Here is a 26,390-nt window from a genome sequence, read left to right as displayed (position 1 = left end):
ATGAAGACTGTGTCATTCTTGTATCGCCAGAGCTTAACGAAATGCCTGGCACATAGTAGGCAGTCTACTACATGTTTATTGAGTGAATGGTGTGTAACTGCTAAGTGGAAGAATTGAGATTAACCCCATATCCTACTGACTCCAAAGCACTTGCAGTCTCCTGCATTCTGTCTTTTACCTTATAGCTTTATTATACAGTTTATCCTTTCGAAAACATTTATTAAGCCAGACAAATAATTGCATAATATTCTGATAAATACTATCGTAGAAATATGCACAAAAAAACAGTATAAACACAGAGACAGACCTTCCTTGGGAGTGGAGAAGGGGTCCACAAACAATTTGCAGAAATGTTACTTCAACTGAGTCTTGAATTCATTAGGCAGAGAGGGAAGGAAGGGCATGTCACAAGAGGAAATAGCTTATTCAGAGGATCTCAAAACCTGGCTTATGATTGGCTATATATTTATCTTTAGTGAATGGATAAATTAAGGAAAGCAAAGAGGGAGGAAGGAAAACACTGAACTTGAAAACAAGTTCACTAAGCATTTGGAAATTTGAGGCTTAAAGTCAGGGGGGAAGGGTGGAGCTAGTGATACAGATTTGAGACTCATTCCAAATGATAGCAGTTGAAATTATAGAGATGCATAAGATTGTCCAAGGAGAGTATATAGCATAAAGGAGAAAGGAACCAAAACCAAAACCCTAGGAAGCACAGTCATTTTAAGAAAAGGTAGAAAAATTAAAAGGAAGCGAAAGAAACACAGGAAAACTTGCTAGGGAGATAGGAAGAGAAGCAGGTGGGAGTAGAGTCAGAGAATATAAGAAAGGAGAAAGCTTTTATTTATCATTTAATTTTGATATAATTTCAAGCTTACAACAACTTTGCAAAAATAATATAAAGTTCCCAAATATCTTTCATCCAGGTTACCCTAGTGTTAACACTTTACCACATTTGCTTTAGTGAACTTTTAAAAAAGGAGATAAGAGGTTCATACCTCTGATATTGTAGAAAAAGAAATTATCTATTGGATTTGACAATTAGAGTTTAGGTGGAGTTTACAAGAACCGTTCCAGTAGAATAGTTGGGACTTGAAGCAGACTGCGATAAATTATGAGGTTTATAATTTAACAGCAGATAGAAGCCTCTTTTCTCAGTAGATTGATTTTAAAATGAAAGGAAAAAAGAGAGTGATAGCCTGAGAATAGTGGTTCCCCATTATGACTATTTAAAAGTGAAACCTTCCTTTCTTCTACTCATCTTTCCTGAAACAGTTTCTTCTCAGACTTATGTCTACGTGGCGTTTTTATGTTTTATATCTTTCGTCATTTCATATCTTGATCATAAGGCACATTTCCTTGGCCAGATAAGTTTACTTTGAAGTTATGATCCTTATTGTGTTACCTTTATTTTTTTTTCTGGTTTGTTTCCATAATATCCTTAAACAGGAGTAGTAGTGGTAGCAGCCGTCAAGAAAGTCCTTCAGTTCCATCTTGTAAGGAAAATGAGAAGAAACTTCATGGTGAAAAGATGGAGAGTTCTATTGATGAACAGGTCCAGACTGCTGTGGATGATTCTCTACGAAGTGATAGTGTACCATCTCTTCCCGATGAGAAAGGTAACTTTCTTTGCACATGTATGTATAATCATTGTTTGGGGAGGCTTCCAGAACCCTTGGAGATACTTGTGACTGAACTAATTAATATAATTAGGCAAGGTTTTATGTCTGATATTAAATGTATTCAGGTGAAACTGTTTGAAGGCTATACACCATGCCAGTAGTAACCTTGCTAATATTTTACATGGTTGTGTGTCATGATTCTGAGGGGAGGCAAGACTAAATCTAGGTGATCATGCATGTGAATGGAATATATACTCAGTACTGAAAAAAATTACTTTTATCCTATTGTAGATGTGTAACGCGATCGTAAAAAGGAGAATACATTATTAGAACTTTAAATTTTAAACAATATAATAAGGTACAATTTCTTATAAATGATAACATCAGATATATTAAATAGATTAAAATTCATTACTTTTCCTGGATCATAAATTAAAGCTGTACTCGTATCAAATCATAGGTAGTAAATAATATAGCAAAGAAAACAGAATCTGGCAACAAATGGCACCTTTAAGACATTAAGTTGGTAAATTAATGGCCTCCATTCTAGATTTATTTTTTAAATAACTGGTCATTAAGTAGTGCTTTTGATTGATAGTGTAGAACCGTAGTCTTCAAAGCAGGATAGGCAAGACAGTCTTTGGAGTGTAAGAAGAAAATATTTAAATTAAAAATTTTTTCATCCTTTAAAACTCTTTTCTGTAAATTTTATAGTGAATATAATAAAGGGATATAGTAGTCTATAGTTACGGCAGCCCTAGCTGATTAATACAGATGTTGGTACCTAGAAGTTGGGGTGATGCTATAACAATCACTAGAAGTGTAGCAGTTGCTTTGGAACTGGATGACGAGTAAAGGATAGAAGAGTTTTGAGGTTCATGCAAGAAAAAGCCTACACTGCCTTGCAGAGATTGTTGGTCATTAAAGGTGATTCCGATGAAGTCCAATAAAGGTGGAAATGAGGAACATGTTATTGGAAACTGGAAATGAGGAACATGTTTTCCAATAAAGGTGGAAATGAGGAACATGTTATTGGAAACTGGAAATGAGGAACATGTTATTGGAAACTGGAAATGAGGAACATGTTATTGGAAACTGGAGGATAGGCAGTCCTTGTTATAAAGTGGCAAAGAACTTGACTGAACTTGTTCTAGTGTTTTGTGGAAAGTGGAAGTTAAAAGTGGTGACCTTGGATATTTAGCTGAGGAGACTGCTAAGTAAAATGTTGAAGGCATAGCCTAGTTTCTTCTTACTGCTTATAGTAAAATGTGAGAGAAGGAATAAACTGAAGGAATTATTAAGCAAAAAGAAACCAGAATTTGAAGATTTGGAAAATTCTCAGCCTATGCATATTGTAAAAAATGAGAAAGTGAGTTCTGGAGAGAACACCAAGGTTGTGACTGGACAGTTTACTTCCTAAAGACATTACCCATGGATTTAATCAGCCATCTCAGAAGCCAGGCACAGAGATGGGGTTAGACTAGCAGAGACACAGCCAGTTTGGACTAAAGGGCAAGAGACAGGATGAAATATAGGAAAGCTTTCAGACTTCTGGGATTCTGTGGGATGGGACAATAGAGCTATCCAGCTGTGAACACGCCTATCTTTCAAGAAAGCTAAGGTGGCTAGAATTCATGGGGCAACCAAAATCCAAAGAAATTAAAACATTGAAAAACTCGTATGAAGAGGAAAACGGGAAAATCTAGGTCACTTTGGTTTGGCAATGATTTCTTAGGTACAACACCAAAAGTACAATCCATGAAGGAATAAATTGATAAGGTACACTTTGTTAAACACTAAAAACTTCTGCTCTGTAAGAGACATTATTAAGAGAATGAAAAGCCACAGACTGTTAGAAAATATTTGTAAATCACGTTGGATAAAAGACTTACATCCAGAGTGTATAAAGGACTTTTAAAACTCATCAGGAAAATCAGCAACCCAATTAAAAAATACGCAAAAGAGCTGAACAGACACACTTCGTTGAAGAAAATATACAAATGGCAGATAGACATGGGAAAGGTCTTCAATATCATATATTTATAGGGAAGTGAAAATTAAAATCTCAATGAGAGGGCTTCCCTGGTGGCGCAGTGGTTGAGAGTCTGCCTGCTGATGCAGGGGACACGGGTTCGTGCCCTGGTCCGGGAAGATCCCACATGCCGCGGAGCGGCTGGGCCTGTGAGCCATGGCCACTGAGCCTGTGCGTCCGGAGCCTGTGCTCCGCAACGGGAGAGGCCACAACAGTGAGAGGCCCGTGCACCGCAAAAAAAAAAAGAAAAAAAAAAATCTCAATGAGATACTATAACTTGCCTATTGGAATAGCTAAAATCCAAAATAACAACAAATTGGTGGCAAGGATGCTGAGCAGCAGGAGCTTGAATTCATCACTGATGAGAATGCAAAATGGCACAGCGCCGCTGGAAGACATTTACACAGCGTTTTATAATGACCCAGCAATCACATGCCTAGGTATTTGCCCAAGTGATCTGAAAACTTATGTCCACACAAAAATCTATATGCTAATATTTGTGGCATTATTATTCATAATTGCTAAAAAAAATTGGAAGCTATTCAGGGCTACTAATTGAATATCTACTGAAAACTGTTATAATGATAAAATCTACTTGCTCCATATTCTTTTATTATAGATTCAACTTCTGTTGCAACAGAATATTCCCTGAAATTTGATGAATCCATGACAGAAGATGAAATAGAAGAAAGATCATTTCGATCTTTACTACCTTCTGAGAGTCATCGCAGATTTAACATGGAAAAGAAAAGAGGCCATCATGATGACTCTGATGAAGAAACTTCCCCAGAAAAGACTACACTGTCCTCTGCCAAGGTGTGTTTCAGTTTACCTGTGGAGATACTTCATAAATAGTTGTGGATGTGTTCTCTCAAAGGTATGAGGAATTATTTTGTACTTGAACTCAATTGTCAGCTACCAGAATGATTTTCCTGAGATAATCAATTTTATGTTATATTTTTGGTATAGATTCTGGCTTTGCTTTCCTTATAAAGTAGCATACAAATTATTCCTTGGAATGATATGTAAGGCTTTTGAGGATCTGAGCCAAAGTTATGTCTAGCTTTTTCACTTACTTCACCCTTACAACACTGTATTCCATTTAAAAATTTTCATTTATATCTTTCTTCTTATTAAATTGTAAGCCTTTTGAATAACAGGGGCAAATTCTTACCCAGTTTTACACCCCTGGGACAATACCTAGCTTACAGTAGTTGTTTGTTAAAATTTTATTGGGTGAATAAATTAGCAGATGAATGTTACTGGCTTTCACATGCCTTTTTTTTTTGAAGAATGTTCTTTTACGTGGTTGGCAGCCTTTTTATATACATAATTTATTTTTATAAGTGCATACCTCTTTTAATGAAGTTAATTAAGTTCCAGAAGGTTTAGATGGTGATAAACACGACATAAACTCTCTAACTCAGGAGCTGAGCATGCCATTCTCAGGAGGACAAGACAGCTTTTCTAAATTTACTATGGAGATGGTTAGACAGTATATGAAAGAAGAGGAAATGAGAGCAGCTCACCAGTCTTCACTCCTGCGTCTCCGTGAAAAGGCCTTGAAGGAGAAAACTAAAGCTGAATTAGCCTGGCTAGAGCATCAGAAAAAGTAAGTTCTTTCAGCGAACATAGTTTTGACTGTTCGATTTCTCCTTTCATGAAAAGGAAATGCCTTGTTTTTAGAGATGTTTTTGTTTCCTCATCTAATTTAATTTGATCAACCCAGTTTCTCAAGCTAGAAATACAGCAGTCATCCTTGAATCACGTTGCTTTCAAGACATCCTAAACATAACATTTTCTTTGCATTTCTCTTTTATCACTTAACTGACTCTTATATTGTTATTTTATACTTAATTCCTTTACTATGTTATAAATTTCTCAAAGCTATTTTATCTTTAAAGGACATAGTCTAGGGTTTGCATGTATCATATATCCAATAAAATATTTGTTGGGTTAGGAGTTGCTGCATGCAGCAACTGTTTTCCACATTTGAAAATGCTAAATGGGTTAGAGATTTGTTAGTGGTTGAGAATTCTTGACATTAGAATAGAAATTTAATCTAATCTTTGTCTCAATGGGAATAATTGCAGACATCTACGAGATAAAGGAGAAGATGATAAAATGCCCCCACTCCGAAAGAAACAACGTGGTTTGCTCTTAAGGTTGCAGCAAGAAAAGGTATGTTAGGAAAAGCACTCCTTTAAGAGAATGTAAGGTGACAAGTTAGATTGTGGAATCTATTATTTTGCCTGATCTTTTTCTTACTATCACATTAAAGGAGATTTAGTTGATATTTACCACTGTTGATACCTACTACTATAATTACAGGAGTTGCTTAGTAGCCTATTGTATTTCTCCTAAATTAAGGTTGTGTTTCACTGCTAACTGAATACAATATAGAGTAAGACCTTCTGCCTTCATTTACTATGTAAAATAAAGTTGTGCTTTGATATGCATATTTTTAAAATTAAGATGTTTGTGAGTCTAATTGGATTAATTTTTTAGTTACTGTTTCTCCAAACAGATTTTCAAGACATGAATTACAAATTGACAAATATTTTGGCTTAATGGACTCAGAAAGACGTGGCATTTGTATCCTGGAGAGGCAGCATGGTGTAGTGGTTAAGAATTCAGGCTCTAGAGTCAGACTGCCTAGATTAAAATCCCAAACCTTCCAATTTTTAGTTTTATAATCTTAGAAAGTTACTTAACTTCTCTTTTCCTCAGTTTCCTTATTTATAAACCAAGCATAATAATGATAACATACTTTGTAGGGTTGTTAAGAGGAATAAATGAGTTAATACATATAATAACTTAGAACAAACCTTGGCACAAAGGTAAGTGCTCAACAAATGTTAGTTGTTACTATTTGAATTCCAGCTTCGTCTGTTGCAAATGCGTATTCACGGTCAAGTTTAAGTAACTCTCTGAGACTTAGTTTCCTTATCTGTTGGAGTGAGATTTTATTTCATATGGTGGTTGTGAGGATTAAATGAGGTAACATATGTAAAATCTGTTTCATGTTGCCTGGTAAGTATTTAATAGATTCTAGTTTTCTTTTCCTTTATTGACCTGTTTTCAGATACTAGCTATTGTGTTGGATGATCTGTGAACTTAATCATTTGAGTTATATATTGGAATATTACTTAATATTTTTTTTAAAACTTTGTCCTAAGAGGAACTCTCTGGCAGTCCAGTGGTTAGGACTCGGTGCTTTCAGTGCCGGGGCCCGGGTTCAATCCCTGGTTGGGGAACTAAGATCCCACAAGCTGCGTGGCATGGCCGAAAAATAAAAATGAAAAATAAACAAAAATTTGTCTTTGATTTTTCAGTAGATTTACTATGATTTGCCTAGGTGTGGTTTCTTTTGCACTGATACTGTTTAGAGTTGCAGAGCTTCTTGAATCTGTTGTTTGTAGTATTTCATCAGTTTTTGAAAATTATCTCTTCAGGTGTTGCTTTTGTCCTATTCTCTCATTCCTTTCCTTCAGAAGCTCCAAGTAGACAAACGTTAGACCTTTGGACAATATACCACGTCTCTGTTCTGCTCTGTTTTGTTTTTTGTTTTGTTTTGGGGTTTTTTTGCGGTTCGCGGGCCTCTCCCATTGCGGAGCACAGGCTCCGGACGCGCAGGCTCAGCGGCCACGGCTCAGGGACCCAGCTGCTCCGCGGCATGTGGGATCTTCCCGGACCGGGGCACGAACCCGCGTCCCCTGCATCGGCAGGCGGACTCTCAACCACTGCGCCACCAGGGAATCCCCTGTTTTGTTTTAATGTCATTCTTTAAAACAGTAAAACAACCACAGCAACAACATCATCAACTACAACAAAAAACCACTGTGCTTCTGTTTAGAAAGTTTTTATTGACCTGTCTTTGAATTTGTTATAGCTTCTGCACCGTGATGTGTACTGTTAAATCTATCCAGTGAGTTCTTAATTTGATTTCTTTTTTAGTTCTATAATATCTGTTTTGTTCTTTTTTATAAATTTTAATTCTTGTTGAAATTCTCTACCTTTTCATCTGTTTTTTGACCTTTTTCTGTTACTTTTTGAACACATTATTCATAGTTATTTTAACTTCCTTATCTGCTAACTCTATCATTTGGACATCTTTGTGTCCGCTACTATTGTCTGTTTTTATTTTTTATTATCATATGACCCTTTTTCTTAAGATGCCTAGTAATTTTTTTTATTGAGTGCTGGACACTGTGTATAAATAACTGCAAAGGCTCCAGATGATATTATCTTCCCCTAGAGAGGATTTATCCTTTTCTCTTCTATGCAGTTAGAGTGGTCAGCTGTTCACTTTATTCCACTCAGGGGCTGAGCTGGGTTGGCATTGGGTTGCGGACTTGGTAAACCTCAGTCTACTTCTGCTTTGCATTAACACTTGGTTGTGACCCCAAAGGGATTTCCGTTGAAAACCAGGTTAACCGTTTTTACCAGCACAAGAGACTGTTGGGGATTTCTGCTCTGCTGTTGAGAGGTTTCTGGCTTAATTCCTTAGCCTTTTTGCCTATGCTGCTTTAGAATTGGTGGATGTTTTGAGGTGAAGACAGAGTTTGAAGGCTTAAGTCTTAAGTTTAAGACTTAACTGTCTTGGGTCTTCAGTTTTTGTCATTGCAGTTCTCTGTAGCTGGTGGGAGTGTTAACTGGTGTAACGACTTTCAGAGCAGTTTGACTATAACTAGGTAAATTGAAGACACAGTTTATGACTCAGCATTTCTATGTGTTGGTAAATATCCTAGAGAAGCTTTTACAGTATATAGGGAAAAGTGGAAACTATTTCTTCAGTAAGAGAATAGCTGAGCCAGGGCATATTTCTGCAAGAGAATATAACACTGCAGGAAAAAAGAATGCATTAAAATAAGAACTGTTTAATAATGATAATGTTCTGTATCTCTGCTATCCAATACAGCAGCTACTAGCCACATGTAGCTTTTTTTTTAAAAAAATTATTTATTTATTTTGGCTGTGCTGGGTCTTAGTTGTGGCACGCGGGATCTTTTTAGTTGTGGCATGCAAACTCTTAGCGGCAGCATGCATGCGGGATCTTGTTCCCTGACCAGGGATGGAACTCGGCCCCCTGCATTGGGAGCATGGAGTCTTACCCACTGGACCACTAGGCAAGTCCCCACATGTAGCTTTTGAGTACTTAAAATGTGGCTAGTGCAACCAAGAAACTGAAATTTTAATTTCACTTAAAATTAATCTCAATTTAAATAGCTACATGTAGCTGTTGACTACTGTATTGAACAGGACAGCAGTAGGTCTTACCAGAGATCATAATATTGGGACTATCCTGGCAGTCCAGTGGTTAAGACCCCGCGCTTCCACTGCAGGGGGCACAGGTTTGATCCCTGGTTGGGGAACTAAGAATCCCTCATGCCATGCAGTGAGGTGAAAAGTTTTTTTTTTTATTATAATATTAGTTATTACAGAAAAACAAGACACAAAAGAATATGTACAATATGATACCATTCTTGTAAATTTTTAAAAGTCACCAATTAGTAATATATGTTCCATGGAATCACTCATGCATCAAAAGTACACAGCACATGTAGGGATGATATACTTCTGGAGAGGAAAATGGAAAAAGAGATTGGGGTAGAGTTTAGTTTTCTCTCTAATGAATTAATTTTGAAACAGAGATTTGAAACAAATGTGGCAAACTGTTCAATCCCAGTGGTGGGGGTTTGAGTGACTAATTTTTCTGCATGCTGTGTTTATAGGAGGCCAGAATGCTTTTTAAGTAAATGTGCAAAAAGTATTCTTTGATCCAACTAGCTGTTACAGACCAGGGTTCTTGGCCTCCTTAATCAGTAGAAATTGATCAGAGGCCAGACAAGAAATTCGGGCAAGGCTTTATTGGGGCCCCTGCTGTAGCAGGGGGGAGTGAGAACAAACACTAGGTTCCCTTGCTTGCTTGCTGCCTTCGGAGGGCCAGCGAGCTGGTTCCTTATGTGGGGTGAGGGTAGGGGTGTGTCCAGGGGTCGGGAGGGAGGGGCGGCGTAGGTGGTTTGCCCACCCCTTAGGTGGTGCTGTGTGTAGGGGGCATGCGCAGCACTCTGCTTTTGCTCCAGGCTCTTCAAAAGTGGCAGTTGGTTATTTTGGTTTCTTTGTATCTTTTGGGTCCAGAATTTGCCCTAGCGTGCAAGCAGTTATTTTTGGTCCTGTATAGTTTCTTTGTATTTATAGCTTAAGGAGAGGTGTCTAGGTGCAAGCTTTGCAGCATTGTAGCAAAGGTTCCCAGGTCCCAGGCCTGTCTCACAGCTACCCCTAGAAAGTTGCCCTGTAGGAGTAAAAGCACCAGAGTGTGAGGATATAGGTACTGAGATACTTACTGTAGTTGTATCAGTAGGGATTATTTTGACATGTAGTGAGATGGCTATGAGGAATTTGGCCACATATCTTTGCACAGCTGTATCCAACAGGAACATATTTTCCTTATTCTTTTTTTTTTTTGAGGTGAAATTCACATAAAATAACCATTTTTAAATGAAATTACCATTAACCATTTTATTTATTTATTTATTTATTTTTAAAATATTTATTTATTTAGGCTGTGTTGGGTCTTAGTTGCAGCATGTGGGCTTCTTAGTTGCGGCATGCAGGCTCTTAGTTGTAGCATGCATGTGGGATCTAGTTCCTTGACCAGGGATTGAATCCGGGCCCGCTGCATTGGGAGCGCGGAGTCATACCCACTGAACCACCAGGGAAATCCCACCATTAACCATTTTAAAGTGAACAGTTTACTTGTACAACCTTATGGCTTATTCTTAAGAGAGATGCAAACATTTTCCCCTTAGAACCCCTTGAAAAAAATCTTTTCTTTCTTCTAAGCTTGGATTGGGTGAAATTATACATTAATTGGTTTAGAAACTCAGGCCTAAGCTAGTAGCAGTTTTCAAAAGGTGTTCTGTAGAGCTCTGGGGATTCCTGAGACCCTTTCATGGGTCAGGGAGATCAAAACTATTTTCATAAGGATAGTGAGATGTGAATTTGCCCTTTTTATGTGTTGACATTTGCACTAAATGGTGCAAAAACAATGGTGGTAAAACTGCTGGTGCCTTAGCACAGATCAGGGCAGGGGCATGAAACTGCTAGTAGTCATTATATCTTCCACTGCCACATACTTGCAGCGAAAAAAATCTAGTTCTACTAAAGAATGTCCTGATTAAGTAGTAAAAATTATTAATTTTATTGTGTTGACCTCTGAGTACTTGTTGTTTTCATATTCTCCGTGACAGGAATGGGAAACCCACAATTAAGCACTTTTCCTAGATACCAGAGGAAGGTGATTAACTCATGGGAAAGCATTTGTATAGTTTGAATTGCAAGCTGAGCTAGCCAGGTATTTTTCATGGAATACCATTTTTACTTGAAAGAGTTATTCAGAGACAAGCTCTGTTTGTTCAGATTAGGGTATTTGACAGTCATTTTCTCAGAAATGAACAAAGTGTGCTTGTCACTTCAAAGAAGGCAATTGACAGTGTTTGTTGCCAATGATAAGGTTCAAACTTTCAAGCAAATGTCAGAATTTTGAAAAATTTCTGTCTACCACCTAATACTAAAGAAGTTTTTTCGAGATCACAGTGATATTAATAAATGTGATTTGGGGGGATTGCATAATGAAATATGTGAACATTTGGAAGATCTGCATAACTGAGTGAACTAAACATTTTCCAAATGAGCAATGCGTGTTATTTAAAAAAAATCAAGCCACAGAGATGGGGAGGGATAAATTAGTAGTATGGGATTGACAGATACATAAAATAGATAAGCAACAAAGATTTACTGTATAGCATAGGGAACTATATTCAATATCTTGTAATAACCTGTAATGGAAAATAAGCTGAAAAAAAATTAGTGTATAACTGAATCACTTTGCTGTACACCTGAGACTAACACAGTATTATAAATCAACTATGCTTCAATTTAAAAAAAAAACAAACCCAAACCAAAAAAAAAAAAAACCAAGCCAGACAGTAAAGAGGTGTGCAAACATCTACATACTATTTTCACTAATTTTGTTTGTTTTGAAAAATATAGTTATTTTCTTCAAAATGTGAATAAATGCCATTGTACACTCATGAGAGAATGAGAATGAAAAAGCAAATAATGTCTTATCTTAGTATTATGAAGATAGTTTGACCCTGAGAGTCTCCAGAAGAAGAAGCTTCAGGGTCTTTGGACCATATTTCGAGAACTGGTGCTTGAGAGGAATTCATACACGTGCCCAAGTAGAGAAAAAGTATAAGGCTATTGATTATAGTATTGTTTGTAATAGTAGACAACAACCTTATCTAACCATAGAGGTAATAGATACATGAAATCTGTATACCTCCAGTGTAAATTTATGCAGCATTTAGGGGCAAATCAACATGGAGACATATAAAAGCAATGTTTAGTAAATAAAGCAAGATTGAAAAAATATATGTATGATATAACTTATAAAATATTTTAAAACATACAAACCAAACAGTGTATATTTTTTTGCAGGTAAGTACAAATATTTGTAGAAGAATTTTAAAAGGATGTATACCATGGAAGGATATATACCATGATAGTGGTTACCTCTAGGGAGTTGGAGCAGGGAATTGTAGACTGGTGTTATCTGTAATCTTTTATTTCTTTATGAAATTAAAGACTAAGAGAAAATATGACAGTATTAACAACTGTTAATTTGGGATTTTGGAATTAGATGTTTATTGTGCACTTTTCTGCATTTTCAGATAGTTTAAAAGATCTCTTTTTAAAATTTAAATAAATTGTAACAAGTTATTAATATCTTTATTATGCTTACTTTATTGACAAGAAAACAGATTACAACAAATTTATGAAAAAAATGGACAGTCTGTTAAATTTTATTATTAACAGTGAAGTGTATCATTTTTTGCCCACTATTAGCAAAAGGAAACATTAATATTCTGTGTGGAGAGAGTTTGGTGCAATGTAGTCTTAAATGTTTCTGGTGGCATTTTATGTGGAGAAAATTCTTTTCTGAAAGCAATTTTAGAAACTATTCTAAGGGCCATAAAATCATTCGTTCTCTTTGACTTGTTTGTCCTACTTTTTGGAATCTCTCCTAAAGAACTAATCCATAGTATGAAACAATTTATAGGCATTAAAGCACTATTCGGAATGGAGTTTAGCAATAGAATAATGGTTACATTAATTAGTTTACTTGATATGCAGTTATTAAACAAATAAATGTAAAGACTAAATGGCACTATGGAAAAATATAAAGGGGTATGTTAAGTTTTAAAAAGGGATATGAAATTATCAGTCTGTTGTAATTATAATTGAATTAAGGAATCATGTTAAATTCTTTTAGAGTGATGGAGTTATGTGACTTTTTTTCTTCCTCCACTGCTTAAAAATTTTTCAGTATTATTTTTATCTTGAAATGCTGTATGTATTTATTTTTGATATATGTGATGATTGGATTTTCTTTTTAAAATATTATTTTGGACTTGTCTCCTCCAAATTTCAATCCCTCTCCTAACTCTTTAAACTTTAGGCAGAAATTAAACGTCTTCAGGAAGCCAATAAGGCAGCTCGGAAGGAAAGACAGCTGATTCTTAAACAGCAGGAGGAGATAGAAAGGATCCGACAGACCACCATAAAACTTCAGGAGAAGTTGAAGTCTGCAGGGGAGAATAAATTGGTAAATTACATGAAATTATTATTAATTTGTTTTCTGCCTCATGTTGCTTGCTAATACCTAACTCTACCTCATCTTCTAATATGGTGGGTGTGTTCATTCTAGCACTGTGATACACCAGGATAAAGTTCTATGTATGTGCCTTTATGTAAAGTGAGTCTTTTTTTTACTCTCATGGGATATTCAAGTTTTGAAAGGGACATGTAGGTCATATATTAGTTTAAAAATGTTTTCCATTTATAAATTCAGTTGGGACAGAGAGCCTTGTTTTTGCTTATCAATCCAAATATCAATATATATTCCTCAGAATTAATGGGAATATATTCAATCCAAATATATTCCTCAGAATTAATGGGATGAATTAATTATTTTTGCTCTTTACATAATACTTTTGTCAGCTCTCTAATGCCTAATATAATGATACAAGGTTCAAAGGAGATATTCAGACAAAAAATTTGGACCTATTCTGAAATACTGTAAAGTGTCAATATAGTGTTGGAAAACTCAGCCTATATAGCAATACAGTTAAATAAATCTCTTAATATTCACTGCTTTGATTTTTAAAATACACTTTAAATTTTGAAACAGTCTCAGATTTATAGAAAATTTCAAACACAGTACAAAGGGCTTTGATTTTCTCAGTCGAGAGTTATGTTACCAACAAATTAATATTGACACATTAGTTTTCATTATCTCTTTAATCTCTTTCAGTCTGGAAAAGTTCTTGACTCTCATTACCTTCACACTTTGGAAGATTACATGCCAGATATTTTGTAGAATGGTCCTCAAGTTGGGTTTGTCTGATCTTTCCTCATAATTAGATTCAGGTTGTGCATCTTTGGCAGGAATATCACGGAAGTGATGCTGTGTTGTTCTCTGCATTCAATCAGGTGGCACCTGATTTTGATTTATCTCATTACTGATGATGTTAACTCGAACACTTGATTAAGGTGGCATCTACCATACTTCACTGTATAGTTACTCTCTTTCTCTTTGTAATTAATAAGTGCATTGCATGAAGGTATTTTGAAGCTACATACATTGCTGTTCTTCATCAAAGTTAAATTTATTCTTTTATTTATATCAGTATGGACTCACGGATTTGTGTTTTACTCAGCATTATAATCTGTTACTATCATCATTTGTTTTGATGCTCACTTTTTCTCAAGTTGGGCCATTAGGAGCCTCTTCAAGCAGGTTTCTGTGTCCTTTTGACATGTACCCATCAGTCTTTGAGCACTTTCATGTTTTCTGGAACAAGATGTTTCAGGGTCATCTTTTACTTTCCCTGCCTCAGCCTTGGAATCAGCTGTTTCTCCAAAGAGGATAGTTATTTAGAAATCAAGATCTGGTGCTAAGCATTGCTTAGCAATGAATAGCTCATTGCTATTCAGGTTTTGTTGCTCCTAAGCAACAAATCTAGGGACTATATAAGTACATGTATATACATTTTACTTGTGTGATATAATTTTGTCCTTTAAGTAATACCTTAATTTCAGCTATTTTACAAATACTGTTTTGAAGATAAATTAATTTTGAAATGACAGTGTTTAAATCAGTTTGAGATCTTAAATTCCAGTATAATTATAATACTTTACTACCCGCTGTTGTTTGCAGGACTCTCATAGTGATGATGATACAAAGGATAATAAGGCAACCAGTCCTGCTCCAACTGACCTGGAGACCCGCAGTCCTTCCCCCATTTCAATCTCCAGCAGTGAAACTAGCAGCATTATGCAGAAACTGAAGAAAATGAGAAGCCGCATGGATGAAAAGTAATTCATTTAAAAAAAAAACTCCTAATTACACTGAAAGTAGTAGCAACAAATAATATTTTTAATGTATTTCATTAGATTAGATTGATAGAACATAATATTTTATGGATTCAGTTGCATTTTAGCAGAGTTATTAAGTCATCCTAGAAGTCAGTTAACTGTAGACCTTATTTATAAAACAAATTTTCTTGATCTTAAATAGACAGGTTTCTTATTTTAAAAACCAAAGTAGTATTTGCACATATACCCATGACAACGTTTTCTCCTTTCTTTTATTAAAAGTTATGAGTAAGTGTGAAATTTTTACCTTTTCTGAAATCTGAGGACATGTCCACTGACTTGAGGGAGCAATTTAATGGTATATCTTGAGATCTCATCCTGTGACTCTGACAACTGTAAGGCTTACTCAAGTAGAAGAGTGAAATTTTAAACTTGTGAGTGGGTCTGAATTGCTCAATTACAACCAGAAAGTCTGAAATTCTCCTGGGATGTTGAATGATTTGGCAGTCTACCATTCTTCTAAAACATTTCTAAGCATTATTTTTTGAAGACTTTTTAAAAGAAAGCTACTCTTACTTAGATATTGCTCAATTATGTGTCAGCTTTGACCGTACCAAGTGACATTTACATGAGAGTTTACTCCTTTGCGTGTACATTTGATTAAATACGCTTATAAAGTAGCTGCTTGTGGACTATTTTCTACCTTTTTTAAATAGAGAAGGAGAGGTCCATTAAAATTTTTGTTGACTGCTCTTTTATTTTAAGTTAGCAATTTGAACCACAGATTAAACTTAAGTTGTATCTTGATATCCTTTGGCAGTATACTGCCCATCACCAAATTTAATAATACTCTATGTTTATATGTGACATCAACCTATGATTTAGTTATTTTCTGAACAGTCAAGCAGTTGTAAGTCAAACCTTACTTTTTATAGGTACAGTGTTGTACACTGGCACTTCATTGCTTAATTGAAATTGCACTTCAGTAACTTAAAATTGGCCTTTGATAACTTAAAAATACCTAAATTGATTATGAAGATAAGTTTAAATAATAAATAGAAATTTTTAAAATAAAAAATATAAGGGGGTGAAAACTGAATAGTTACAAATGTGTAAGTGTACCTTTTGTATGATTTCCATGGGATAGACCAATTAAGACTATTCAAATAGGAATTCTTTTTTACTTCCTGATAAAAATTTCCAGTAGCCTGTGTGGGACATACTGGATTGCTCCAGGGATCTTTGAATTCAGAATAATCTATCTCATAAATTTTTATAACTGATTTGGCATTTTATATCTGCCTCTAAATGCCTTTGGATCATAAATGTTGGAGGAAGGACAGCTTCAAGGGAAATTTCTTCATCGATTCCTTGCTTGTCTATACCAGTAAAATCTTCATTGCTGGTCTCTATGAATAATATTCTAATAATTTTAATCACATCCATGGAACGAACTGCTAATCCTATTCTGTTTGTGAGATTAGTCATTTATACGGTGTTTATTTGAGATTTGGTTAAAACTTTAAAAACCCTAAATAACAAGTTAAAGGTTGAATTTATTGACTTTGTTCTAAGTTTTGTTATTTATTTTCTCAGAGCCCAAAATACTAAAGACCTAGAATTTTTTTTATCATTGCTCCACATTCCTTTGTCAACTACTGCAGTAAACTTTTGAGAAAAGGCCTTGAAGCATTCAGTGACTTACTGATTTGTTGTTTGAAGCAATGCAGTTGTGTTTGTGGTAGGGCTGGGGTAAGGACAGTAGTTGCAGAGAAATTAGTTTTAATGTTTGGAAGATGATGCTGAAATTTGAGGATGAAGTGGAGTATTTTCCAAAATTAGCAGTGCATTAAAAACGGAGATTACTGTTAATTTTTTTTGATCTCCAGAACAAAGCACAGTTGTTCCTTGAACAGCGTGGGGGTTGTGTTAGCAATGCTGCCCTTCCGCATAGATGAAAATCTGCCTAAAACTTGCGTAGTTGGCTCTCCATAATCGTAGTTCCTCTATATATGTGGTTCTTCTGTATCTGTAGTTCTATATCTGCGAATTCGGCCAACCACAGATCATGCAGTACTGCAGTATTTGCTACTGAAAAATATTCACATGTAAGTGGACCTATGCGTTTCAAACCCACTCACTGTTCAGGGATCCACTGTAATGTGAAAACTAATTTTTGAATACCATTCAGGTTACCAAAGCTTCAGAGTTACTTCTCTTTCAACAATGTTGGAATGTCAGCTCAATAGAGTGAGTTAATTTTGTAGTCATTTGCTACAGTAGATAACTAATAAAATTATTTGAGCCTTTGCTACTAGGCACTATTATTTGTTTTGTAGATTAGAAAAGGCCATCTTCTAAGAGATTACTATTTTACTAATATAAAACACTTGTCTGAAAATAGTCACCCTTCTCAATAAGTTTAGCTAACTTTGGGAGGAACTTTTTCATATATATTACTGCTTATTGTTAACTCTCTGAACTCTGATTCTGTGATAAATATTTTTCTGAAGTGGTCAAACTATTCTTGGCTCCAGTGAAAGATTTCCTTCTTTAATGTTTCACTGAGACAACAATGCCTTTGTTAAAGTTCGTATTTCTAATCTATGGCTTTTCTCTTTTTTAAAATAAATTTATTTATTTATTTATTTTTGGCTGAGTTGGGTCTTTGTTGCTGTGCGCGGGCTTTCTCTAGTTGCGACCAGCGGGAGCTACTCTTCGTTGCAGTGCACGGGCTTCTCGTTGCAGAGGCTTCTCTTGTTGCGGCGGACAGGCTCTAGGTGTGTGGGCTTCAGTAGTTGTGTCTCGCAGGCTCTAGAGCGCAGGCTCAGAAGTTGTGGCACACGGGCTTAGTTGCTCCGCGGCATGTGGGATCTTCCCGGACCAGGGCTCGAACCCGTGTCCCCTGCATTGGCAGGCAGATCCTTAACCACTGCGCCACCAGGGAAGCCCCTCTATGGCTTTTCTTGACTTGTGTACTGAGTTGACGTTTTAGAAATAATTTCCATTTCTATAGTTAAGAGCAAAAGAAATTTAAACTATGAAAGAGGTTAGTAATAATGAAAATATGTTTGCAAAAGCCACAGACTGACTAGCCCTCAGTTTTTTTTTTTTTTTTTGCTGTACGCGGGCCTCTCACTGTTGTGGCCTCTCCCGTTGCGGAGCACAGGCTCCAGACGCACAGGCTCAGCGGCCATGGCTCACGGGCCCAGCCGCTCCGAGGCATGTGGGATCTTCCCAGACCGGGTCATGAACCCGTGTCCCCTGCATCAGCAGGCGGACTCTCAACCACTGCGCCACCAGGGAAGCCCCTCAGTTTTTTGATAATTATTGGTAAATGAAATCTGAGTTTTGTTTACTACTGTGAGGGGCATTATTTACAGTATAAAGCTGTGAAACAGATATTCAGGGGAAAAAAACATACAGTTGACTCTTCCTGTTAATTTGCCAATTCTGTTTTAGGAAAATTATTTACTGAGGAAATGAAACACTGAAGGAATGGTGTTTATCTTCTTCTTTAAGTGTTAAAATAGGATACAGTGCGTTTTTTTCTTTCATTTGTTAATAACAACTTGTTCTTCTGTATTATTTATTAATTATATACTTATTCCCTCAGCAATTATTTTTTGGGAAATGTGTGAATATAGTAGGTTCTGAGGGATAAGAAGATGAATCAAACATAAACCCTGCCCTTGAAAAGCTTATAGTATAGGTGGAAAAAAGAAGAAATATCAGGTTCCTTTAGTGAAGTATATAAAAATCTATTGCTAAGGAAGCTCAGAAGAGGAAGAAATTTTTACTGAAAAGAGTATATATATCAAGGAAATTTTCTTGATGAGTGTTCAGAGTTAAATACTTTGCATTTGCAAGTGAAGACTTTTGCTATTCCATTAAAGAAGACATTTTTATTAAAATTTTAAACAATGTATTAAATATCATTGCCTTAAATTAGAAATATAGTTTTCTTAGAGAAGGTTCTAGACTAAGTGTAGTGGATGAATAAATCCTGATAGTCTGATAGTGTGCTTTTTTTTTTCCTTCCTAGATTAGGGATGATGTACCTGTATTATTTAATTTATTTAAGTATATGCAGATTATTAAACAATTTAATAGATTTTGCTGTAGGAAAAATAGACTGTATTTTCTTTTAGGTCAGTACTATCCATATGCTCATTTATCTTCCTTTTTGAATATCATTAAAAATGCTTAAGTACTTAAAAGAATTGATCCATTTTATAATTAAAAGCACTAGTTTTCATTTTTACTTGTGACAGTATAGAGTTAAAGAATTGTTTAGATCCAGAAAGAATTTTAAAATAATTTAAGGTATTAAGTTTTTATTTTGTTTAACATCTTTCATAATCAAATGATTTTAGAACTGGAAGTTCTATTTAAAATTTAGATCATAATTTTGCTTAAAAAGTGTGAGGAAGTACTTAAATGAAGAAGGAATCATAAAATGTTGGAACTAGTCGGTCCTTAGGGAGGTCATCTAGTATAGTCCCTTGGTTCTACAGGAAGAAATTGAGGCCTGCAGAGATTAAGTGCCTTGTCCCAGGTCAGGTAGCATAATGGCAGAGCTAGAAGAACTAGAACCCTACTCTCTGGACTTCAGCCAGCTAAAGTGAAAACTGAGTTAGCACATCTGCTTCCAACCTTGTAGTTTTTTTATATAACTGCATTGATGACTTAAAGGTATCTCAGTAGAAATTGACCCTTCAAAATAGTATTTGTTGAAACTGGCAAGGTGCTCAGTGCCTGATTACTATGGTTGAATAGCTGCATAGCTAAAGTTTAGAGTGTAAAATTTTGACTTTAAAAGTGTATTACTTACTTTTGAATTTCTAAAGCTTAAACATTATAGGAACATAATTATTTCCATACTAGATTAAATCTATCATATGTCTCATCCTAGTCCAGTGTTCTGTAACTGTCAGAGGCCTTGTTGGGGAATGCCTTGATAATAGCCATAAAGTGTATTAGTAGCATTTTCTATTAATAATCATTTATGTTTCCATCATTCACAAATTTTGTTTATTTCTTACTTGTGCAGCATCTTGAAGGATTGTTAACTCTAGTGTGAAGTGCTACTGCTTCTTTTATCTCAATTTTATACAACTTTTAAGAGACACTTGAATTCTAGAATGTATGTATATTAAATAAGGAACGTGTGTTTCTGGGATGAAGTTCCAACTTTAAGTTAAACTTTTCTTACACTATCTCTTAAACCATTTTCTCATTTTTTTTTTTTTTTTTTTTTTTAGCCATTTCTTTTGTTGTTCATTTCTAACCTAGAGCTTTTGAATATGCTTAATCTTTGTAAATGAAAAGTAAATAATTAGTATTTGTTCTAATAGAGAAAATTATTATCCTCTATATTGGGTTAGACAAAAAAATTTAATATATATTTTTTTACAGTTTATTTCACATCTTCCAATGTTCTACTTTTTGTACTAGGTCATGCATGCATTTAGCAGTTATATACTTGAGAGGGTGGGTGATATTTGAATGTTATGAATAGATTTTTTTGGACCTTTTCCAAGTACATTTGTTTTTGCATAATTGGCATCAAAATAAGTTTATTATACATTCATAAAGAATGGCAAGGAAGATTGAAGTGTCTTATTGAAACTTGGCAAAATTGCACAAAAACTTCAGTGCAGAAAATCAAGGCAATCCAGATATGATAGAGAGAGAGAGAGAGAGAGAGAGAGAGAGAGAGAGAGGGAGGGAGGGAGGGAGAGAGGGAAAGAAAGAGATAGAGCGAGTATGTAACTGAACAGAGGGAAGGTGAAATATTAAGTTGTATGTGGAGAAACAGATGCTGAAATCATCTGTTATCTAAAGATATACATGTAGTCAAGATTCTACATACTTTTTAAAATTCAAATGAATGACTGGATTCATACCTAGATTTTCTCACTTCTTTGACTTACTGGTATTATTCCTTGCCCTTCCAAGGCAATAAATGTTGCCTTGATCTACAGGTTATTGTTGTGTGCATGTGAACAGGAGCATGCTCTGTCAAAGAGAATTAACCTTTCCAAACCTTTTATTAGACTTATTTATCCTTTCATATATACAATGGTCTATTTACTATTAAAAAAAGAGAGAAACAGTTGGTTTTTTCTTACTTTTATAAGTCTAACATATGGAATTTCTTCTTACTTTTAACCTTATGATTGATTGAATTGTCCACAGCATGATTTTTTTTTTTTTTTACTACTGGTAGTATTTATTGGAACTAGCTTAGTTTATTCTTAATTATGCATCCTGGTTTTTTATAGAATGGGTATTGTATTTCAGTATTATTATTTAAGTGGGCCTTTGTTAAATATAAAGCAAGATACCTCCAGTAGGTCCTGTTGACAGTAAGTTTTATGTTGTAGATGTGAACAAGGTATTTTTACTATAAATCGACTTTTTAAACTATATAACTATATTCAAGCTTAGATTATAATGGTAAGGTTAAGTAAGGCAAATGTACTGCTTTTTAAATTTAAATTCAAGCTTAAAATACATGACAAGGTACAGATATAAAAACTACTCGTTCAGAATTACATATGTATATACAATTGCTGATATGCTAGGTTCATGCCCATAATTGTTGTACTCTGTGTTAAAGCTTATGAGAAAACTTATTTAGCTTCACACTCTACTTCTCATGACTTTACTCACAAACAAATAAATTTACCTGAAAGTATACGTGATGGTTAAGCAGGAGCTGAGAAGAAAGGCACGTATATTCAGAAATCTTTGGTAAGATCTATAAAAGTATATGTTTTATATGTCACACAAAGTATAACACTTGCTTTAACTGAGTAGCTTATAATGTTATTCAGGAAGCATATTAAAAAGTTCTGCACTCAGCTCTTATGCTTTCCCTTTTTCATTCTTTCTGCCTCTTGATCTCTTGGTTTTAAAATCTTCCTCCTTATTTTGTAGACACTGCTCTCCTGTTCACTACTTCTTCTCTGTCTTTACGTCTCATCACTGGGCCTCTCTCAGTGTCTGTTTTCCCAACCTTCATCCCAAATTCCAGCTGTATATCTACAACCAGTTGGTCAGGTAACTTTGCACCTTTTTCAGTGCACTCTTTGATAGAGCATGCTCTTTTCTTTTTGTTTGTTTTTATTGCTTTTTTTTTCTTTCTTTTTTTTTTCTAACAGCCTAGGGGCCTCTTGTCAAATGTCCCATAGATTTTACCTTTTTGTTTCCACATTAATTTGACATGCTGATTGTTTAAGAAGTGGAGTGATAGTTCTTGTGCTTTTTATTAAGTGTTTGTTGGATATGTGAATGTATTTTTGTTGATTAGCTACCACTACAGATCTAACACTTACAATATGAGCAGCCCACCTTTCATTTAGCTGTGGCGTCTACATTTGAGGAGAACAAATAGTAGCTTTTTAACTACTCAAATAACTTCCTAAATCAGTTATGTCCCCTAACCCTTTGGAGCTAAGATATACTAGGCTATTTAATTCCAGAGATTGGGTTAAATTGAGAAGTTTGAGGCATTTGGTGCATCCTTTTACTCAAGTAAATAAATAGTCATGTTTTATGCATAAGGCATCTGACTGTGGTTCTCAGTGTTCTCTCCATGAAAAACAGATAGACTGTCACCAGGTAATGGGAACCAAACTTACTATACCTGAAGCAAAACCAGACTTAATTTGAATATAAAAATCAAAAAGGGACATGAACAGGTTTTTTTGTTTGCTTGCTTGTTTGGGATTTTGGGGGTTTTTTTTGTTGTTGTTGTTTTGGTCTTCGTTGTTTTGAGTTTGTGTGTTTTCTGGTCTTAGCCTTCAGAATAAATTCCTTGTATCTTCTGTTATGAAAAAGAATCACCTATGAAGAATGAATACATTAAGTACTATCAGTCATGGTTAGCCAAATATTCTGAAGATTTTTTTTTCCTGAAATTACCCCACAGTTTTTCCTTTGCTAAATTTCCAAATAATTAATTACAAGTAAAATAAATAAATTCTCCTACTTGCTGAATGCGATCACTTACCAAAGCTCCTATTATCTCAAACTTTTTTCAGAGGAATACTATGAATGTCCTGTTTTATACAACTTTTTGATAACGTAATGAGTAATAAAGCTCTCAAAGTGATTTCTGCCTATAGATTTGTTCTCTCACTGTTTTTCATGGTGTAACCATAGGTTTCTGACAAAGCGAGAGCAAAAACTAATGCAACGGCGCCAACATGCGGAGGAGCTACTAGAGTGGAAGAGACGTTTAGATGCAGAGGAAGCAGAAATTCGTCAAATGGAAAAACAAGCTTTGGCTGCCTGGGACAAAGAATTGATAAAACCTAAAACTCCTAAGAAAGAACTGGAGGACCAGAGAGCAGAACAGAAAGGTAATAAAGACTTAACTATTCAGACTACATACTAAAAGCCTAATGTAACTGAAAGATTTACTTATTTTTAAAAATGGTGAATGATTATGGGTGAAGAAGGTGATACAACTATGAATGCTACAGATATTGAAAAGATAAGAGAATACTGTGAATACCTTTATGCTAATATACTTGAAAACTTAGAAGAAATGGGTAAATTCTATGAAATGGAAATGGGTTGACCACGTGGGGTTTAACACCTACTAAAAATTGATAATGTGGTAAATTACTGTTTAAACAGATTAAAGGAGAAAAATTACATGATATCTCAATGGATTCAGAAAAATCATTTGATAAAATCCAAAAAAGCCTTTGGAATAAAACAAATAAATCTCAGATCAAATTAGCAATAGAAGGGGACTTTCTTTACCCAGTATAGGATATCTATTAATGAAAACAAAAAACCAAACCTGCAGCAGACTTCATACTTAATAATAAAACATAGAAAGTTTTCCCCAGTTAGTTTTCCCTTTGAATTTGGAAATCAGACAAAAAGATGCTTATTTTCACTTACGGAGTGAAAGGAAGAAGCAAAACTCATTATGTTATTGAGAAGAGCAGATGAGAAGGCTATGCACATAGAAAATCCAGCATTTACATGTCAGTTATTAGAATTAGTGAGTTTAGCAAGGTTGTGGATATAAAATCCATAAACAAAACTCAATTGCATGTCTGTAGATAAGCAGAAATTGGTTAGAAAAATCTAATTATTACAAGATGCCATTTATATATTTAACAAGTATTGAAGATCTTTACTGAGAAAAATTTATAATTTTATTAGGAGACCAAATTTTTTATTAGGAGACTAATTTTATTAGAGAAGACCAAAATAAATAGAACTTTACCATATTCACAGATAGCTTCAGTGTCATAAAGATGTTAATTCTCTCTGAACTTATTGGTAGGTTCAAGACAATTTAAATCAGAAACCTGGCAAGATTTCTTTGTAGGGTTTGACAAGCTCATTTTAAAATTTATATGAGGGCTTCCCTGGTGGTACAGTGGTTAAGAATCCGCCTGCCAGTGTAAGGAACACGGGTTCGAGCCCTGGTCTGGGAAGATCCCACATGCCTGCAGCAGCTAAGCCCATGAGCCACAACTCCTGAAGCCCACGCACCGCACCCGAGAGTGGCACCCACTCACTGCAACTAGAGAAAGCCCGTGCGCAGAAACGAAGACTCAATACAGCCAAAAGTAAATAAATAAGTAAATTTATTAAAATAAATTAAAATAAAATTTATATGAAAGAGCAAAGGACCAAAAAGCAGAGACATTCCTAAAGAAGAACCACAAAATGCAGGAACTTACCAGTTTCAACACCTCTAAGAGTATAATAATTAAGACAATATGATATTTGTTATCAGATACAAATAGATTATGAAACAAATAGCTCAAAAAAGACCTGTGCATATATGGAAAGTTGACTTCTGACACAGGTAACTTAGGAGACTAGTGAATAAAGGAGGGACTCTCCAATAAATTTTGTGTGAGGTAAAAATAAAGTTGGGTCCCTACATGACAGTATAAAAAGATCGATCTCAAGGAGGGAGAAAGGTGTAAATGTGAAATTTAAACTATAAAACTTTTAGAGACAATATAAGAGAATATCTTTATGACATCGGGGGAGGGAAAGATTTCTTTAACGTTATGCAAGACAAAAATCATAAAGGGAAAGATTGATAAATTTCACTTTAATAAATTAAGAATTTCTGTTCATTAATACATATAAATAAAGTAAAACAAAATATTTGCAATACATATGACTGACAAAGGAATAGTATAAGAATATGTAAGCAACTGCTATGAATCAATAATAAAATGACAACCACATTAAAAAAAAACAGGCAAAAGAGCAAATGGTTCACAAATAAGAAACTCCAGTCAGTAAACATATGAAAAAGTGTTCAACTTCATTAGTAATCAGAGCGTAAACACCATAAAGACATACCATGGCATGCCTCTGTTCATTTCCTAGGGCTGCCATAACAAATTACCACAAATTTGGTGGCTTAAAACTTTTTTTTATTCTCTCACTTCTGGAGGCCAGAAGTACAAAATCAAGGCTTTGGCAGGACTGTGTGCTCCCTCTGAAGGGTCAGGAAGACAGTTCTTTCCTTCCTTCTTCCAGCTTCTGGTGGTATGCTATAGGCATTCCTCGTGTCTGCTTAACTAAGTCTCACACAGTCTTCTCTTACATGTCTGTCCTTCTCTTTTGTCTCACAAGGAAACCTGTCATTGAATTTAGGGCCTACCCGGATAATCCAGGATGATCTCATCATGAGATCCTTAACTTAATTACATCCGCAGTCCTTTTTTCCAAATAAGATTATATTCACAGGTTTTGGGGGTTGAGACATGGACACATCTTTTGGGGAGCCATCATTCACCCCATTTAAAAAAATCCATCAAACCTGTTGGTATGTAGGTAGAACAAAGAACTGCTGGTGTGAGTGTTAATTGTTAAACCTAGTTTGAAAAACAGGTTGAAAGGCGAGGCATTAAAAATAATCAATAAAATGATAAAAATAATAAAGCCAGGTACACATGTCCTACAGTTCAGCAATTCCATTGCCAAGTATAAATCCTAGAGCAATGGTTCTTAAAGTATGGTCCATGGTCTCTGAGATCCTTTCAGAAGGTCTGAATAATACTGACATATTTGCCTTTTTCACTGTGTCAGCATTACACTGGTAGTATAAAAATAATGGTGGGTAAAATTGCTGATGCCTTAATATGAATCAAGGCAGTGGCACCAAATCATATAATAGTCATTGAATTCTTCACCACCCTGTATTCACCATAAAAACATGCCATTCTTACATTTTATGTAATTTTTATTTAAATATTCAGATAATTTAAATATTAATTTATTGAATCTCA

General features: G+C 35.0%; 1 protein-coding gene across 7 annotated transcripts in view; it reads left to right on the top strand.

Moving 5' to 3' along the window:
• CEP350 (centrosomal protein 350) overlaps window positions 1-26,390 on the top strand; it is a 135,467-nt gene that overhangs the window by 60,796 nt on the left and 48,281 nt on the right. For all 7 annotated transcript variants that reach the window (XM_024758753.1, XM_024758756.1, XM_024758757.1 and 4 more), the window contains 7 exons: window positions 1,450-1,619; window positions 4,274-4,470; window positions 5,082-5,266; window positions 5,748-5,835; window positions 13,181-13,327; window positions 14,942-15,099; window positions 23,272-23,471. In XM_024758753.1, the coding sequence (XP_024614521.1) occupies window positions 1,450-1,619; window positions 4,274-4,470; window positions 5,082-5,266; window positions 5,748-5,835; window positions 13,181-13,327; window positions 14,942-15,099; window positions 23,272-23,471 (1,145 nt within the window). The remainder of the gene's footprint in view (window positions 1-1,449; window positions 1,620-4,273; window positions 4,471-5,081; window positions 5,267-5,747; window positions 5,836-13,180; window positions 13,328-14,941; window positions 15,100-23,271; window positions 23,472-26,390) is intronic.

Source organism: Neophocaena asiaeorientalis, unplaced genomic scaffold (assembly GCF_003031525.2).
Source record: "Neophocaena asiaeorientalis asiaeorientalis breed wild unplaced genomic scaffold, Neophocaena_asiaeorientalis_V1.1 scaffold182, whole genome shotgun sequence".
Classification (NCBI taxonomy): Eukaryota; Metazoa; Chordata; class Mammalia; order Artiodactyla; family Phocoenidae; genus Neophocaena; species Neophocaena asiaeorientalis.
Note: the sequence above shows the minus strand (reverse complement) of the source record. Positions and strands in the feature narration are given on the sequence as shown.